The sequence below is a fragment of the Dasypus novemcinctus genome, chromosome 7 (genome assembly GCF_030445035.2).
Source record: "Dasypus novemcinctus isolate mDasNov1 chromosome 7, mDasNov1.1.hap2, whole genome shotgun sequence".
Classification (NCBI taxonomy): domain Eukaryota; kingdom Metazoa; phylum Chordata; class Mammalia; order Cingulata; family Dasypodidae; genus Dasypus; species Dasypus novemcinctus.
Window position 1 is genome coordinate 2,249,226 of NC_080679.1, and position 18,114 is coordinate 2,267,339.

The 18,114-nt window shown below is 64.1% G+C and overlaps 2 protein-coding genes across 14 annotated transcripts in view; one reads left to right on the forward strand and one right to left on the reverse strand.

The window, feature by feature from the left end:
* The window catches only part of LOC101414911 (ubiquitin carboxyl-terminal hydrolase 2-like), a 93,345-nt gene that overhangs the window by 25,371 nt on the left and 49,860 nt on the right, over positions 1-18,114 (reverse strand). The gene's annotated exons all lie outside the window — the stretch shown is intronic.
* On the forward strand, positions 1,663-16,293 carry LOC101441964 (ubiquitin carboxyl-terminal hydrolase 48-like). Of its 11 annotated transcripts, none has more exons than XM_071216026.1 (16): positions 1,663-2,148; positions 2,767-2,875; positions 2,960-3,195; positions 3,552-3,622; positions 3,902-4,081; positions 4,590-4,688; positions 6,291-6,450; positions 7,098-7,229; positions 7,509-7,540; positions 7,658-7,708; positions 8,338-8,529; positions 9,314-9,420; positions 10,709-12,018; positions 12,197-12,485; positions 13,584-13,640; positions 15,720-16,293. In XM_071216026.1, the coding sequence occupies exons 1-11, from the start codon at positions 1,932-1,934 to the stop codon at positions 8,353-8,355; spliced, it is 1,305 nt and encodes a 434-aa protein (XP_071072127.1). In that variant the 5' UTR covers positions 1,663-1,931; the 3' UTR covers positions 8,356-8,529; positions 9,314-9,420; positions 10,709-12,018; positions 12,197-12,485; positions 13,584-13,640; positions 15,720-16,293. The 11 variants fall into 11 exon arrangements, with proteins under 11 accessions (XP_071072127.1, XP_058155763.1, XP_058155762.1 ...); XM_058299774.2 differs by adding an exon at positions 10,290-10,537 and having other exon boundaries at positions 1,664-2,148; positions 6,291-6,482; positions 12,197-13,640; XM_058299775.2 differs by having other exon boundaries at positions 1,664-2,148; positions 6,291-6,482; positions 12,197-13,640; positions 15,720-15,846; positions 15,961-16,293.

Sequence of the window (18,114 nt, forward strand, 5' to 3'; positions counted from 1 at the left end):
CTCACTGCTGACAGGTCCTCATTCTAGAAGGCTCTTCCTGCTGGGGCCGTGGCTACCAGCAGGTCAGCGCTTCTCAGGCTGTGCGGACGAGAAATTCCTACAGCTAGTTGGAGACGTACATTTTAGTACAAGTGTAGGGGGAGATCCTGTGCAACGAGATTTCTGAGCGGTTTAACTCTGTACCAGCCCGTGTGTGTGCAGTGAGTTCTAATGTAAACTTACTCAATGGCATTTTGATGCTCCTCTGACATTTCTGTAGGCTGTGGAGGTTCCATAAGAAATGGAAAGTGGACGTGTGGTCTGGGCCTTTCCTCACAGTATCCCCTCCTGAGCACGGGCAGTGGTGGGGGTGACCGGTCAAGGCCTGAGCACGGGCAGTGGTGGGGGTGACTGGTCCAGGCCTGAGCACGGGCAGTGGTGGGGGTGACCGGTCCAGGCTGGAACCAGAGTCCCCCAGTTCAATCCCAGCTCTGCCTGGGCTGGCCGTGACGCTGGCCAAGGCCTCACCCTGGGTCCCTCATGGGGAAGGGGGAATCCAGCCTTCGTCCTTAGGGGTCTCCTGCTCCTGCCCCGCTGGAGGGCCTGTGCCATCTGGAAAATGCCCCGACTTGGGGAGTGGGCTGTGCAGCCCAAGGCTGGGAGCCGGGCACCCGGGCGCAGGGTCACTGAACCCACAGCCTTTCCTCTCATCACTGCTTCCCACAAAGCCTTTCCCCTGCCTTAGGGCAGGGAGACCCCGTGCTGTCCTAGGAAAGGGCCGCCTGCCCCTATGGCCGGCGCAGGCCCCTCAAGAGACCCTTGGAACCTCACACCTGGCCCTGGATTCTTGGGGCGGCAGCAGGAGCAGATGTGGGTCCCGTTGTAGATGTCCTTACCCAGCCTGCGTCACCCTTCATCCAGCTCCCACGGTGGCCTTCCAAGAGCAGGTACCACCGGACCCCGTGTCTCCAGGACGGATGGGCAGGGGGCCCAGGGTGGTCAGAGTGACGGAGACCCCGCTCTGGAGGCAGCGCTTGGGGCGCCAGGCTGGGGTCCAGCGCGCTCTTGGGCTGCTCCGATGCCAGGCATTGGGCGTCCCCGGTCATGGCCTCCCCAGGACGTGGCGGGGTTGGGTGCTCTGGAGCCCTAAGATCAGGGCTTTTCGCTGCCTCTTCACCCAGGAAGGTTTTTGGATCGTTCTGGTCTTAACCTGGTGACTTCCTCAGGCGCCCTGAGGGGAGCCAGCATGGGGCGCCCTGTGGGGGGGAGCAGGCCCCGGGTGCGGAGAGCGAGGTGTGGTGGGGGTCTCTAATATAATTCGGTGGCCAGGCAGCCCCGTCCTGAGCAGGTCAGCGCTGCCCGGGGAGCGGGAGGGAGATGCGGGCGGGCAGGGGGCAGTGAGGGCTGCGGGGGCTCTGCTCAGGGCCAGGGCACTTCCAGGGATCAAAACTCAGGTTTCCCTTTTCAGGCCAGGGGCTTGGGGGGGCGTTCTGGCCACCCCAGCAGGGGGTCTTGAGCAGCCCCTTCCTCCCGGCCGCCCCCACCCCACCCCGTCCTTGCACACGACCCCGCGGGCGGGAGTTCTCTGGAATGTTCCCCAGCAGAGAATCAAAAGTGAAAGTGGAGCGCACAGGGCCGCCCCTCCCCCGCCAACCCCGACCTCGCCCCCCCGCGGGGCGGAGCCGCCGGCGCCCCGCCCCCACCCCAGCGCTGCCGGAGGCTCCGAGGGGCCGGGGCTGCGGGGCCCCAGAGCCGGGTCTCGGTCCGCGGGGACCCGGGCGCAGGGGGACGCTCGCCTGGAGCCCCCAGCCCCGCGCGCCCGTGGAGAGCCGTTCCCGCCCCCTGAGCCTCAGTTTCCCGCCCGTCTGCGGGGCGTGGCGCCCAGGTCGGGTGGGCCTAGGCCCCTTCGCTCGCTTCCCTCCCCGCGAGGTCCACGCCGCGGGGCTGCCGCGATGGGGCGCCTGCGGGGGTCCCAGGACGGGGGCGCCGGTGCTCGCCCCCCGGATGGTGCTCACCCCTTCTGGGCCTGGTGGGCATGGCTCTGGCACTTCCTCGCCTGGTTGCGGACCTGGGTGTGGTGGGCGCTAGAACTGTCTGTCCGCCAACTGGACTTCGGGACCCCCGTGGATGAGTTCGAGGACCTTCTGCCGGGCGCTGCACCCCCAGGTGGTGAGGAAGGGGGGGCGGAGGGGGAGGCGGGGGCGGGGCGCGGGAAGGGGACGGAACCCCACCCCACCTGCTCCCAGCCCGGGCTCCCGGAGCCCCTGAGCTGAGCCTGCTTCCTGCCTGGGTGAGAACGCGTCTCCCACCCCAGCCACAGCCCCTGCGGGGAGGGGGGCAGGCCCACCCTCCACCTGGCCTGGGGGCACGTGGGGCCAGACAGACCCGAGCTCAGAGCTCCCTTGAGGCACCCGGTCACCTGGATGGGACCGTGTTTCCCTGAGCTTTGGGGAAGCAATTGGCCACCCCTTCTTGAGGAGAGCCCCTCCCAGTCCTGGACTGGGGCAGGGGAGCAGTGTGCGCCCCGAGATGGCTGCAGGGGAAGCAGGTGCCCACCTGGGCAGGTACGGGGTGGGGGGCGCCCTCTGAGAGACCCGGGGAGGTTGGGGTACTGGCGCAGGTGTGCAGAGGGACAAGAGACAGGGACGGAGGCCCAGCCCCTGGGGCCCCTCAGGGGTCTCTGGGTCCAGCTCAGGTCTGGTACAGAAAGAGGGGTGGGGGTGCCCCGGGGATGGGGCTCTCCCTCCTGAGCACCGCCCAGCCTTTCAGAAGCTCTAACTCCCCCAGGCCCATCCCGGGGACGCCCCCCCTTTGTGGGTCTCATCAATCACGGGCTGACCTGCTACCTCAACGCCCTGCTGCAGTGCCTCTTCGTGACCCCGGAATTCCGGGACAGGTGAGTGCCCGGCGGCCCCGGGAGGGACTGGGCGGGAGCTCTGGTCCTGGGTGAGGTGGAAGCCGGGCTGCCCTGTGGCCGCAGGGTCCAGGAGGCGCCCAGGTCCTCGCAGCTGCAGCAGGCGCTGGAGCAGATCTTCGGGGACCTGGAGGCACCCAGGTCCTCACAGCTGCAGCAGATACAGGAGCAGATGTTCGGGGGTCTGGAGGCACTCCGGTCCTCGCAGCTGCAGCAAGCGCTGGAGCAGATCTTCAGGGGCCTGGAGGCGCGGTGCTGCCCCGTGGAGACGCGGGCCCTGACCGCCTGCCTGGGCCTGGGCTGTGAGTGGACCTGGTGCTCCTGCCAGGGCCCAGGAGGCCGGGGCGGTTCCTGGGCAGAGGCGTCACCTGAGCGGGAGGGCACGCGGTCAGCATGGACCCCGTGGAGCAGGGGTGGTGTCCATGGCTGCGGCTCTGGGGGTGGGGGTCCCTGGACAGTCAGAGCAGGGGGAGGCTGCAGGGAGGAGGTGGGGACGCTGGGCAGCCCGGGGACCCAGAGGAGGGCTGGAGGGGGGAGGCTGCTGGAGGGGCCGCGTCGCGGTGTCCTGCCTGCTCTGGAGTGGGGGAGGTGGGACTGAGGGCCGGGGGCAGAGAGGGCTCCGCTGGCTGAGCTGGCCCCCGCCCCCCGTGCCCTGCAGACGGCCAGCAGGACGTGGGCGAGGTGTTCCTGCTGCTGCTGGACAAGCTGGGCCGGGGCGACCTGCAGGAGGTAGGGGGCACGGGGCCTGGGTCAACCAGGGCCCCAAAGGGGCAGGATTGGGGCCTCGGTCCTGGGAGGGGGCGCTCCTGTGGCTGAAGTCCAGAGGCCTTGGCGTCTCCTGGAGGGTGGGCAGTGCACCCCGTCTCCCGTGGATCGAGGGGCTCGCAGGGCGCCGAGCAGCGTTGGCCCAGGTGGAGGGCTGGGACTGTCCACACCGGCCGTGCTGCCTGGGGCCCACCTGGGAACGGGCTGGGCCTGGAGCCTGGGGAGTGACCGCCTCCTGTGCAGCTGTTTCAGAGTGAAGTGGAGAAGGTGGTCAGGTGCACCAGGTGTGGCAGTGAGGACCACATCCCGCCCGGGGGCAGGACGCTGCTGCTCTGTATGGCCTCCCTCGCCTGCCTCTGTGGTCTGGATGGGGACGGGCAGGCACCCCGAGAGCTGCGCCGAGAGCCTGCTGGACGCACCCAGGTACCGGACCCTTCCCAGGTGGCCTGCGGGGGGAGGCCCAGGGAGCGGGTGTTCTCCAGCCCCGGGTCCCGCTTCCCTCTAGTCACCGCCAGTCTGAGCCCCATCTGTGCTGGGGGCTGCCCTGGGCAGAGATTCCTGATCGTGCCCCTGCCCTCGGGCACTCAGGAGCAGTGGGGGGCAGGCAGTGGGGGGCCCTCCTTGGTGGCTTGGGTCATGAGGTGTTGGGGATCCAGAACAGGTGTGCTTGGGGAGCATCGCAGATAGCCTTAGAGGCGGTGGGTGCCCACGGACAGTGGGGTTCAGGGGGTGGGGTGGGGTGGGGGGCTGGGCTTTGCAGCTTAAAGGGCCTTTTAGGGCAAACCTTGGGCCCATCAGTGGAAGCCTCGCCAGGACGATGGGCGGCAGGGGCCCTGGAGGGCTGCAGAGCACAGAGGCGGGGGCACGGGGTGGGGAAGGGGTACGGCACAGCCCCCCGGAGCCCCCAGCCTCTCTCCTTGGTCTCCTGCAGGACACAGGTGCCCTGAGCGGCCCCCACATCCAGCATTTCGACGAGGACGACAACCTGTTCTTCTGTGAGTGCTGCGATGCCAAGACCCCAGCCTCCGAGGTAGGGCCTGGGGCCCGGCTGCTTCTCCCCGGCCCTGGGGTAGCCCCTGAGCTGGACCAGACCCTCAGGGGGCCTGAGAGGAGCCAGGGGCCGAGTGGCCTTAGGGTCCCTGAGCTGGGAGCCTGAGGATGGGCAGGGGTGTGGCAGGGGTGGCTGGGGTCGGCCTGGGAGCAGCTTCCTGCAGTGACACCCCTTAGCCAGTACATGGGGAGCTGGGAAGGGGGTCCGGCAGGGATTGGCGGCTTTAATCAGCAAATACTGAAACCCAGAGGGGCTCCAGGGCCTGGGGTCAGGTAGAGGCGGGCCCCTCTGTGTCCCCAAAGCCGCTCACAGGCCCGGGCACCCCGGGATCCTCAACATTGGGGAAGGGGGCAGGAGTGAGGAGGCCATGGGGGGGTAGGGTTCCATCCAAGCCTCCAGGGCCTGTGTTGCCGCCCCAGGAGCCCCAGGGGGTCCTGTGCACTGAGGCTGTAGGGCAGTGTACATGGACCCAGGAGAGGACAGTCATACCCCCAGAGTGCATCGGCTGGCCATGGTATGATAATGCCATGTAACAGACAGGCACCAAATTGCAGTGGCTCTCAGCATCAGGGTGGCTGGGACCCTGTTGTTCTGAGAAGGACTGAGCCAAGTTGAGCAGTCGAGCCAGACTCATCTGGCAATGCTGTGGCCTCTGGCCAATGATCTAGACTCGCCGTGCCTCGGTTTGCTCTGCTGTAGAATGGAGCCTTAACAGCCCCTGCCTCCCGGGGCTCTGTGGCCGGAGAGGGGGCAGCTGGGAAGCACTGCGTGGAGCCGGTGCTCGGGCGCACATGGAAGGGGTGGCTGCAGCATCACAGTGGGGGTGCCCGCCTGTCCCCTTGTGACCATGCCTGTCCACCTCCCCCCGCCCCTGCCCTGGGCACAAAGGGCATCTCCCCTGCCTTGGACTCCAGCCTCGCTCTTGTTCCCGACACGGGGCCCCTGGGGCCACCTCGCTGAGGGCTCTCTCCTCGGCCTGCCGACTCCCACGCGTCTCGCTCCTGCCCTGGCCTCTTTGGTCCGAGAAGGGTTCTGCTCCTGGCTGTGGCCTGTCCAGTGCCCTGGCCTGTGGCTTTGTGCCACGCTGCCCCGAGTCCTGTCTGAGGCACCTGTTCCTCCACGGTAGCTGGGGCGCTGGGGGCCACAGCCTTGGCCAGGTTCCCTCGCCCGTGGGTCTTGTTCTTCTCTTTCTCCTCAGTGCTGGAGGCTGTTTCTTTTCTGTAACGGGCGCTCACTTCCATTCTCTGCTCGGGCTCCGTCCTGGCTGCTCTCTCCCTGCTCTGCTCCACCTGGACTGTTTACTGCTCTTGCAGAGCACCTCTGCCTCCCCGGGGCTGGCTGGTCTTCCCCGAAGGCGGTGCCTCTCGGTCCTCGGGTGAACGTGCTCCTGGTGGTGGCGTTGGCCTTGGGCCCAGCTGGAGGGCGGCCAGAGGGTCCATCGCAGGGGCAGAACCCCGACCCCCAGCCTCTTCGTTGGCCCGGACAGGGCAGGCGGCCAGGCGGGTGGACGGAGGAGGGTCCTGAGCCGCCGGCCTGGGCCCTGGCCCGTGGGGTGCCCCCCTGACCCGCCTCGCCCGCTAGGAGCAGCGCTTCCTGCGGCTCCCCAAGATCCTGGTGCTGCAAGTCAGCGAGTTCACCTTCAAAAAGGGAAAGTTCCACAAAGCCCAGGCGACCACCAACGTCTCCCACGTGCTGGAACTGCAGACCGCGCCCCGGGCGCCTGCTGCGCCCCACTCTTCAGGTTCTAGGGGAGCCACAGTCACCCCAGCCCCGGTGAGTGTCAGCGCTAGAGGGGAGCCCAGGACAAACCTTCCTTTGGCACAACAACAGTGTTTCAGGCAGCGTGCCCCCCACCACCTTTCCTTCAGTGAACAGCTGCCGACCAGGGCCAAGCCAGCGCAGGCCCAGAGAGAGGGGGCGGGGGCCACAGGCCCCACAGGATGGGGGCCACTTGGGGGGTAGAAACCCCACAGGACAGGTGGGGGGGTATGGGGGAGAGCAGGTACCACATGACTGGGGGGTAGGTTGGGAGAGGCCCCCAGGACAGGTGGGGGACATGGGGGGGACAGGCCCCAGGAGAGGCGGGGGTCGGGGGCAGGCACAGTCCTGGCTCCTGGAGACCCCACAGCTAAAGTGGGATTAGAGGTGACCAGGGGCCTGGCAGGACCCCTCCTCAGGTGGCCTGTGGCTCCACAGAGCCCCCTGTCCTCCCCTCACCCGTGGACCGCTGGGGCTCGCCCTGTGTCCGTCCTCCTCCTACTGTCGTGACGCTGGCGGGGGCAGGACGGGTGGCGCTGGCCGATGCCCACCACGGCCACAGCCCGCAGGGCCCCCGTTGTCCTGGAACATGGAGGCACCCACGAGCCCCCGCACCCCGTCTCCCCGCAGGAGCGGAAGCGCTACCATCTCTACGCCGTGTGCAGCCACCGGGGGGACTTCAGTGGGGGCCACTACACGGCCCTCGTCCAGCCCCCCGGCCAGGAGCAGTGGTTTCACTTCGATCACCAGCGAGTGGACCGTGTGAGTGCCCCCACCACATGGCCCTGGGCTGTGAGAGAGGACAGCTGTGGGAGGGGACGGCAGGTGCCGGGGGTCAGGGCAGGTCACAGTCAGGGCCAGGCACAGGGGAGAGGACAGAGGTCAGGGCCTAGGTCCAGGGAAAAGTTCAGAGGTCAGGCCCGGAACCGCCTGGCGGGGGAGCCTCTGAAGGAGGCAGAAGGCGCAGGGGCCACGTGCAGGGCAGGTGGCAGGTGGGCGAGTGGCCTGAAGGCCGTGTCCTCACTGCCCCTCTCTTCCTAGGTGGGGTCTTTCCCGCAGCAGTTCACACACAGGTACGGCTGCAGGAGCTCCTGGGCAGGGGGCGGGGCCCTCCGGGAGGCTGGGGGACCCTGGAGGGTGAAGGGGCGGTGGGGTGGGCGGGGGGCACCAGGCTGACGTCCTGCCCACAGGTCCGGGCTCCCGTACCTGCTGATGTACCGCTGTCAGGACAGCAGGGACAGGTGCGTGTCGGGTCTGGGCTCTGGGGGTCAGTGTTTGGGGGCAGGGGGCAGGCCACACGTGACCGTCACGGTGGCCTTGGCTCCCGTCCCTCCAGGGCATGGCTTCAGAGAACGCAGGGAGGGGGAGGGTGCCCCCGGGACCCAGGAGGACTGGCAGCAGGTGGCCTGAGGGTCCCTGGATAGCAGCCAGGCCGGGGAGGGGCAGTGCTGTCCCACAGGTCAGGGCGGTGGGCCTGGGGATGAGGGGGACCCAGGAGGCCTCTGCCTGGCCACACACCCCTGGGCTGTGGTTTCTAGAATGCTCTAAAGCAGGGGATGAAGGGATGGAGTCGAGCAGCCGGTCCTCTCCCCTCGCCTGCTTTTACTAAAGCCCCCCCTGCTGCATGGGCACGCGGAGTGAGGAGTGGGCCTGGGCCCTGCGGGGTGAGGTGGGAGGGGCAGGAGAATGCCTGTCCATTCCCTGGGTGGCCCCGGAGGCTGGCCCCGCAGTCGCTGCCCTGCAGGAGGGGGCAGGCCACCTGGGCCCAGGGGAAGGTTGGATACGGGGAGGGGCTGGATATGGGGAGGGGCTGGATTTGGGGAGGGGCTGGCCAGTATGGGTGCTGAGCTGCTCGTTCTCTCTGGCTCAGGCCAGCAGTCAAGGCTGACGTGGAACACCTGTGGAGGGCTAAAGCCGAGGACCGAGATGCAGACGGGCTGTAGGAGACGCGGGGCGCGTGGCCAGCAACTGAGCCTGTGCAGGGCCCTGCTCAGCTGCTTGGCGCCCGAGGACCCTGGCCTGCCCTGCCCAGCTCTGGGCCGGGGGCGCCCCACGAGGCCTGGTAAGTGCCCGGGCCCCGTGCTCCTCAGCGGGGTCCGCCAGAGGCCCCCGCTCCTCGTCCTCCTCACCCCAGCGCGTCCCGGCCCTGCATCATGGCCCCTCTGTTGAGAAATAAAAAGCATAACCTTGCAGAAAATTTTCTAATAAGTCACTCCTGCCCCTTGATTCTATAAAGCAGCCCATGTGCACATGACCTTGCAGGAGACTATCAAACGAACCTCTCTTGCCCCCCACTTCTGTACTCTAGGGGACCCGCCTGCCACCCCATACTGTGAATCAGCCTGCCCGCGAGCGCATGTCCTTGCACCTGCCTTCTGCTTCTGTAACCCCACTTGCAAAACGTCACCTAGCAACGCTCTAGCCAGTGAGCGAGAGCCACGCTAGTCCTGCATAGAATCCTGTGTAAACCTATGAGAACTGAGAAACGGGGCTCAGGATTTGGAGACAGACTCTCCTCCAGGCCTGCGTGTAATAAATCTGTTCCTCTGCCTCTCCAAGCCCGTTTGGGTTTCTCTGCCACTCAGATCCCCTGGCTTGGCTGCAACACGTCCACCGCAGGGGACACACCAGGGACAGGCCTGTCCTGCCCCATGCAGCTTCACCTTTGGGGGGCTCTCTGCTGAACAGGACCAGGACGGGGTCCTATGAAGACCACCGTCCTGCAGGCTGGGGCGCCCGTGGCCCTTGGCCTCACTCACGCTCAGAGCCCAGCAGCAGGCGCCTGCAACGGCCCTGGCCAGGACCCCTGCCTGCCCCCCTCAGCTCCCCTTCACTCTCCCCTGCAGGAAAGGAGCCCTGAGGCCAGGGAGCCGGCGCCCCACAATGAGCCTCTCTAAGGGGGAGGAGGCCGAGCCCCCACTCAAGTTTGTGAAGAGCAAAGACGAGATAACAGGTAGCACCTGGCCGGGGCAGGGAGGGGCCAGTGGGGCTCTTTGGAGCCAGGTCCTGGCGCTCCAGGAGGTCCAAGCCCCTCCAGTCACAGGAGGTTCCCGTGGGGAGGGACGGGCTGCTGAGAACTCCTGGTGGTCACTGCAGACTTTCCAGAACTTGACCAGAGCAGGCCAAGGGGCAGGCGGAGCTGGGGTGGGGTGGAAGGTCGGGTTCCCGAGGTGGGGGCTGGAGGGGCGGCCCTGTAGAGCCCCCTGTGTTTCATCCGCATGTGGGGAGGGTCCCTCCAGGAGAGCCTGGTGCCCTCTGGGGGCTGATGACAACCTGGGGGACCCACCTTGGCAGTGCCCCCTGCCGCCCACCTGCAGCTCAGAGCAGGGTGTCCGCACCTGAGCCCTGTCCCCGCTTCCCCCACCTGCTCCTGCTCTGGAGGGTCCAGACATGGCAGAGGCCCCTCCTTCCCCAAACCCAGCTGCGGAGCCGGAGCCCCCCTGGCCGGAGCCCACACTGTGACTGTGCCACCAACACCCAGGGCTCAGCTCGGCCCCCCAGGGCCCGTCCTGCTGCCCCTCCTGTCCCCGCCCCTTTGTCCCCCTCCAGACCCCGGAGCAGCTGCCTCACCCTGCCATGCCTCTGCCCTGTCCCCAGGCCAGGAGGGTCCCCCGACCCCCTACAGGCACGCCTGAGCTGACCACTTGGGCCCAACTGCTCCCCCTCACATGTTGTACCCCAGGAACGCAGCCCCAGGAAACCGCCTGAGCTCTGCACCCTCCCAGCCTCAGCTCAGGCCCCGGCGCCCCTGACCAGGCCTGGTGAGGCCCTGCCTGGGCCCCCAGCCAGCGGCCCTGGCTCAGTCCACCCTTGACCTTGTAGGGCACTGACTGGGGTCCAGGGTCAGGACCTGGGAAACAAGCACAAGACTCATCCTGTGCCCAGTACTTGACCAGGCAGGATCCCGGGAGGTTGTGCCAAGGAGGGAGGGGCAGAGGGCACCGGGGCAGCCCCCCGGGCATGGCCTCAGGAGGGGCTTCGTTCACACGCGGAACCTACTGCGGTGACCCCAGTGGGCGAGGACAGCTTTCTGCGTGTCCTGGGGCAACAGCTGCAGCTGGAGGCCTCCGGTATGTCCCACGGGGCCATGTTTGGACTCCTGAGGCTGGGGGAGAGAGGCGGGTGTGGCCTCTGTGCCCAGCTCAGCCCCAAGGCCGCATGTCCTGAGGGAGCCCCAGACCCAGCGCAGCCCGGCCGTGGGCACCCGATCCTGCCCCACCTTGAGCCCCCTCCTCCTACAGGGGACGAGTATGACGGGACCCAGAGGGTGCGGATGAGCTGTGGGCACGCTGTGGACCCCGGGAGCCTGACAGCCTGGTGCCGCAGCCTCATCGACCAGGTAGGGGGGCATCTCTAGACAGGGGGGACCAGGTGACCAGGCTGCAGGGGTTGCAGCCAGTCCCAGCCTTCATGCTGGACAGAGCCCATAATGCGCCCGTGCCTTGCCCCCTTCAGGGCTGCGTCAGTCTCTGCTGCCCTGCTGACGTCAACGGGGCTGCGGCGGCTTGCTCGGTCGGTAGAGGTGGGGTCTGGCTGCGGACGAGGGGTCGGTCCCGCTTGGGACGGGGGGTCGGTCCCACCTGGGACGAGGGATCGGTCCGGCAGCAGACGAGGGATCGGTCTCACAAGGGGTTGCGCGGTTCGGCTGAAGGGGTCGCCCGGCGAAGCCGGCGACGAAGGGGTCGCCCGGAGAAGCAGGCGACGAACTGGGGACAAGGGAGGCCAGGCCCTTGTCGGGGGCTCTCAGGACTGGAGGGCGCACGGCAGAAGAACTACCGCGGAGACAAGGTAAACACGCAAGTCCAACTTTATTGAGGGAGAAGCAACAGTTTTATAGGGGCTGGGGAAGGCTGATTGGTCGAAGCCACGCCCTGTTCTGATTGGTTGCTGGGGAAAGGTCAGTGGGCAGTACTGGACGGGGGGGGGGGGTGGTGGTTAGGGATTGGCTGTTGCTGTTGCTGGGGGAAGGGGCAGGGTTTAGGGATTGGTGGCTGCTGTTGCTGGGGTGAAGGGCAGACTTGAGTTTCCCGCCCACGCCTGGCTGTTGCTGCTGTCGGGGGAAGGGAAAAGGGCAGACTGGATTTTTCCGCCCATGCCTGGCTGTTGCTGCTGTCGGGGGAGGGGAAAAGGGCAGACTGGAATTTTCCGCCCTGCGCCTGCGCAGGGAGAAAGAAGAAGAAGGGTGCCGCCCCACAAGGCATCGTGTGGTGCCATCCGGGAGGAGGGGCGGCCGCGGAAGCATGGCTGCCGAGAAGGGGAGACCCGAGGGCACTCTGCGCCCATGCTGAGCTTCCTTCAGGGGTGGCGGTGAGTCCGACCAGCCACCCTATTATGGGGGCAGTGGCTTGGAATTAGGCCTACCGCGGCTGCTCCCCCGCCAGGCCAGCAAACCACACTTCAGCCCGAGGGGTGACCGCACGGGGCCAAGTGCAGGGCCGAGTGGCCCTATCCCGAGGTGCGCCGCAGCGCCGCGCTGGGGGCTGCTGAGCAGCGGGACTTTGAGTGGAAACTCGCCCTGTCTGCGGCGAGACGCTACTGTGACTTTAAAGAGGTGGGTGTGGGCCCTGCCCGGGGGGCCTCGGCTTCAGTGCCCAGGACGCAGGCCAGGGGGCGGTGCCCAGTGCCTGGACATCAGTGCCAAGGCCCCAGTGCAGATCCTAGAGGACCCTGTGCCTGCCCCTCCCCGCTGCCCCTGGCCCTGCCTGCTCTGAGCCCCCGCCCTCCCCCAGTGCCCGAGGTGCAGGAGCCTGGTGGAGAGGAAGGAGCTGACCCACCTGCGGGTGCTGTGCACCATCTGCTCCTCCTCGCTGGGGGGCCCCTACGAGTTCTGCTGGCAGTGCCTGCGGGCCTGGAAGGGGCAGGGGACGCCCTCAGACCACTGCGCCAACGAGGGCCGCCGGGACGCCAGCCTGCACGTCCTGGCCACCTGTGGCACCAAGGACCTCCCTGGCAGCGAGATCCGAGGCTGCCCCTCCATCCAGGCCTGCCCGACGTGCGGGCTGCTCATCGAGCACAAAGGCAAGTGCAAGTACGTGCTGTGCTCCCGCTGCCACGTGGAGTTCTGCTTCGCCTGCCTGGACACGGCGCAGGCCTGCCAGGCCGCCAAGGGCGGGGCCTGGTTTCAGTTTTGCGCCAAGCCCCTGGCCCCGCGGCAGACCCGCGTCCCCGTGTGGAGCCGACAAGGAGAGGGACAGTCACCCTCACAGAACCAGCGGTCCTGCCGGCTGTTGTGAGGGGCCTGCACCTGCCCCTTCCCAGCCCCAGTGCTCCTCCCTCCTGGTCCCCGTGACCCTTTGGAAACAGCTGTGAGACCGTTTCTTTCCTTTCCTGACGCCAACCACTGGCGCTCTCCTGACACCCCTCCTGGGAGCCAGGCCTGGGTGTGGGCGGGAGGGCACAGTCGTGGTTGTCGGGTGAACAGGGTCCCGGGGCTGCTCGCTCAGGTGTGCTCAGAGGTGTAGACTCCTGGCTGCAGGTGCAGGATGCTGGGGGCTTGACAGGGAATGGTGGAGGGACGGAGGGACGGGCGGGCACACAGCTCGTACGTGGGTGGTGGGTGGTGGTGATGACGATAGGGAGATGGGTTCACAGACACACAGGTAAGTGGACAGGTGGACACGTTGGCAGGTCTCAGCACACTTTGGGCAGATTTGCCTGGGGCAGGACAGACGTGCAGATGCAGGTCGGGGTTTTAACCCCCAGAGGGTCGTGGGCTGGGCCGGGGCCGTCTCCTCCGAGGCGGGGAGGGGCAGGTCGGGGTCCCTGCTCAGGGCCACTGTGGCCTCTGGCCCCTGGTCCTGGCTCCTGACCCCTGGGGCAGCTCAGGTGGGAACCAGGGCCCTGCGGGTGCAGGGCGGGGCCTGGGAGGGGAAGGGGCGGAGCCAGAGCTGGGAGGGGCAGGCCCGCCCTCCCCAGGGGCTGCAGGGGTGCAGGAGGAGGGGCAGGTCCTGGCCAGCCCCCCTCGCCTCCAGCCTCCCTGAGCCCCTTGTCCTGCCAGCGCCCATCAGAATGGCCCCTGGGCAGGTGCACAGCTTCTAGTTTGGGCCCTCTCCTGCCCCTGCTGTTCATTTCCATCTTTCTGCCTCCTTATTTTAGGTTTTCTGATTTCTCCTATAGATTAATAGAGTTGGATAATGCTTTGTTTTCCAATCTGAAAATGGTGTTTTTAAGCAGGTAAATCAAGCCCATTTACATTTGTTGTCATGAATGATGTTTGGCCTCAGCTCTGCATGTTACATAATATTTACTGAGTTTATTTCACTAATGGTCTTTGAATTCTTGTTGAAATTTTGGACAACTTATATTATTTTCGGGCCCTTCATTACTTTACACCAAGAACATGGCCGTAACGTCCTTGGGCAGCCTTTTCTTAGTCCTTCATGGAAATGATTTTCTCTCACTGTCACCTGTGGCAGCAGTGGCTGAATCCACTTCACCCTTTCTTCTCTTCTTTCTCCTCCAGTCTTTGAACCTTGTCATTTCTCCTCTGTCAGAACACAAACCATTCCCTTCCTGCCCTCCCGAGTTTATACCCACACTTCTTACAGTCTTGCATCTACAGCGAATAATGTCCTGTGCTCAAGATCCATCCTTTTGTTAGTTTGCGAGGCACCCGCTTTTTCAGTCTCATCCCGTGCGTGGACCATCTCGAGTTCCTGCACGTTTCATGTCCTTTTTTTCCATAGCCTTGTCTGTTGTCTATACATAAATTCTGGTCTCTTATCTTAATAAATTTTCCTTAAAAATGTCACTCCTTTTTGTCTTGCTGTTATATGGTGCTAATAAAGTCTGAAGCCTGCCTGATGTTCTTTCCTTCCCAAGTGCCTTGGTGTTTTGCCTGGAGGCCTGAGGATTGTGTCTTTATCTTTGTCTTACTGGTTTCACCAGGACATATTTTCTGTGTACTTGCCCCAGCTTGTGCTCAGGGCAGCTCAGGGTCCAGAAGGGGCAGGAGGACAAGGTCCTCTGCAGAAACACTTCTAAGTCCCTCAGAGGAGCCTCCCGTTTGCTCCTGTCCTGTTCAAATTCAGCTGCAAACCTTTCATCAAATACTCTAAATGGAGTACCAAGACCTGCAGCTTTCGAGACATTCAGGCCCTTACCGGTGCCCCTCTGTGGGTCTGCTCTGCTCCCCCCTCATTGCTGGCACCCTGGGGGCGTCAGCTGTCCACAGCCTGTGTCCTTGGCCCGGGGGCCTCCCTTGAACCGGGTGGGCATCCTGGCACGTGCTGAGCTGTTCTGGCCCCGCCTCTGAAGCGAGGCCCTCGTCCTCCACCCAGGTCGAGAGGTGCCTGCTCCACGCTCAGCTCCCCCAGACCGCAGGGCTCGGGCCGGCCCGGGCAGGGCTTCTCCTGGGCTCAGCTGCTCCTTCCAGAGCAGTGACACTGACCCTCCCTCCAGGGCCCCGGCTCTCAAAGGAAGCAGCGGCCCCGCCCTGCAGCCCAGGCCCAGCAGGGAAGCCCCCAGCCTGAGCCGGCCCCTCCCCGGGCAGCGCCTGTTATAAGCTGCGGGCACCAGGGCCTCCTGAGCACCTGAGGGCTTCCTGGCCCTGCCTGCGCGGCCCTTCTCCTGCGGTCACCCGAGCCCTGCCCCACAGGCCCACCTCCCCCACAACCCTGCTCCCCTGCGCAGCCCATCCCCCCCAGCGTCACCCCCGACAGCCCCTCCCCCTCCTACGCTGTCACCCCCACACTGGCCGCATGGCATGGCCACGTCCAGGCCACCACTGCACCCCGCTGTCCCCTTCAGGGCTCCTCATGAATCCCCTCCTGACCTCCCCCCCCATCCAGTGCAGGGGAGCAGGCCCACGAGGGCCGGGGCCCAGGGCTCCACGCGACCACTGACCTGCTGGCCACAGGGTCGTGCAGTCACCCCACAAGCTCCAGGGCAGAATGGAAACTGGCACAAGCAGAGGGACAACATCAGCTGGGAGACAGAGCCAAAGGCTTGGGCTCTGGGGCTCAGGAGGCCTGGGGACCCCGCTACAGTCCAAGTCACAGGGGGAGGACAGCGTCAGCTGGCCCGGATGGAGGAGAGTGGACACAAACACCCTCGGGGACCTGCCTACCTGTGCAGGGACAGCACCTGCAGAGCACACCTGGGGCAGGACTGGGAGTGTCCTCGTGTGGACAGCTGACCCGCAGGTCTGCTGTCCCTGAGTGTCCCCGCCCACCAGGACCCTTGCTGGCCGTGTGGCTCCTCCACTCTGCCCTGTGGACATTCACTGGCGTCCTCCTCACTGTATCTCTTTAGCCTAAAGTTGAACCCAAGAGCCGACGCCCCCTGGGCTGGAGCACCCAGGGGAACCCCAGCCGGGCTCAGGCAGGAACAGGAGCCGCTGGAGCCCCGCCCGGCCAGCACCCCACCTGCACCTGCACAGGTGGGCACTGGATGTAGGGGACAGAGGACGGAACCTACCGGCCCCCAGGGAAGGCTGATCAGCCCCACTCCCACCCGGGAAGCTCAGCTCAATGCCCAGGAATTCCGTGGACAGGTAGAGACAACCGTTATTGCACGAGGAAGCGCAGCCGTACAGTCCAAGGCCGCAAGTCAGAGACCAGGTGGACGTGCTCCGCTCTCGCCCCCCGGTGGTCCCTGCCTCTCCCTGCGGTCTCTGCTCGGGGGTGACGGCGCTCTCGCGTCCGCGTGCTGGAAGTGCCTCCCTGCCCGTCTCTACTCAGTGCCATGTTCCGGACATCAGGTTGGAAGCTGGGAATCCCAACAGGCTCCTCTGAGACCTTGCTTTATTGCTTTTTTCCTTGTCCAGAGGTCAGGGAGTGATGGAGAAAAGCTAATAAAGTGGAATAAACTTAAAAACATATTATGAGATTTTGGGTACCTTGGTTACTTAATACTATGCAATGGGTGAGTTTAAACGGTGGGAGTTTGGAAAGATTGCAGTTCTGTGACTACGAGAAAGTCCAGCCCAGGCGTTGTCAGTGTGAGGAAAGGGTCAAGTTCAGCTTTCCCCTGAAGGGAAACCTGAAGCCGGCTCTGCAGGGAGGAGGGAGGGAAACGGGATCTGGCGGCTGTGGCACCAAATTTTGAAAGTGGCGCCAAAGTGAAGGTGGCACCAAGTGTGGGCAGCGTCAGATTCAAAAGTGGCACCAGGTTTGAAAGTGGCACCAAACCCCCAAAATATAAGGAACAGGGGTGGCAACTGAGAGCAGGAACCCCATAAGTTAGTGAGACCCTTTGGATAGGCTATATCCCCTGAAGAACCCAATCAGTGGGACCAGCAGAGGGACCTGCCTGTTAGGTTTAGGGTATAAATGTCAGCGCTTCTTGTTGTTTGGAGCACCAGCCATTTCATCCAGGTTGTGCAGCCGTTCTTGCAAGATCATTAAAAAAATTCTTACCTCCTCCACAATCAGGTGAACTTTTTTCTCTTACAAGTACAGCTTTCTTTCTAACAGTCCATGGGGTGGGGGCTCACCTAGGACCTGAAGCCTGGAGGGAGACCCCCTGGGTGGACAAAGGGAAGGTGTGCCCTGCTGATTGAGTGGTATTGGACTCCGTTGTGGCCTGCTGGAAAGACCCAAGATCAGACATTTAGATCTGCTGATTTTGGACGAGAAAAGGGGAAGGGAAAATTGCCCCCCCATTGACCAGGCAGCTGTGTGCATGGACCAAGGTAAGAAAAGGGACTATTAAGTGTTGCCTTGGTGGTGGCCAAGCTCTGATGAGTCTGGGGCTGATTGTGTGCAGGAGACGTGAGACAAACTGTGCAAGTGAGTGTGGAGTCCCAATTTGCATTTCCCTTCTCGAGAAAAGGCTAGAAATGGAAGAAGCTAAAATATTTGAGAGAAATTAACCCAGACAAGACTGAAAATGGGGAATAGGGCAGTCAGTTGGACAGAAAAAGTGGAAAGGGTGTATCTGTAGGGTCCCCTGGGGACATTCCTCCAGATAGTCCATTAGGGAGGGTGTTGAAACATTGGACCAATAATGATCACACTAAAGAAAGGACAAGGAGAAAATGATTAAATATTGCTGTTACATTTGGTTCAAGAAAAGCAGTTTACCGCCGGATGAATTTTGGCCAAAATATGGGGCAGATGAGGATTGGCTCTTGTACTTATGTTGAGCAAAAGAAACCCTTTTCCAAGGAGGAGTCTGACTCTGCCACATGCTGGTTGAAGGGGAGGGAGACCATACTGTATCCCGTGCAAGCCAAGACTCCAAACCCGGAAACTGAGTCTGTAAAAGCTGAAACCTGGGGCCCCATTGAGCCTTCCTCCCCTCTATGTTTCCCCTCCCTCCCAGGGCAGAGACTAGTGGATTCAGAAAGTCCAAAAGGACCCACCCAAGCGCCATGGGAGCCAGAGGACCAACCAGTGCCCACTGTGCTACTGGATATGACTCATCAGCAGTTAAGGAAGGAATTGGAACAATGTAGGAAGAATATACAGAACTTTCCCTTCTCCAAGAGGCTCAAAGAAAAGAGGATGAGGGACCATACCCCACTGAGCCTCGGGGCTGGTTGAGCAAGTGGATCAATTCCTAGGCCTGAGTCCATACCATGGTCTGAACTTATGTCGATACTGTGTATCTGCTTTATGGGTGAAGAAAGTGGAATGGTGAGGAGCACAGCTACGAAGGAGTGGAAAAGGCAGCACCCACCAGGACATGGGGTGATGGCAGTGGA

Excerpts from the sequence above, each read along its gene's own strand:
- LOC101441964 (XM_058299774.2), top strand. The coding sequence starts at position 1,932 with ATGGGGCGCCTGCGGGGGTCCCAGGACGGGGGCGCCGGTGCTCGCCCC. Across the intron at positions 3,196-3,551 it reads CGCCTGCCTGGGCCTGGGCT|ACGGCCAGCAGGACGTGGGC; the intron begins GTGAGTGGACCT and ends CGTGCCCTGCAG. Across the intron at positions 6,483-7,097 it reads CCACAGTCACCCCAGCCCCG|GAGCGGAAGCGCTACCATCT; the intron begins GTGAGTGTCAGC and ends GTCTCCCCGCAG.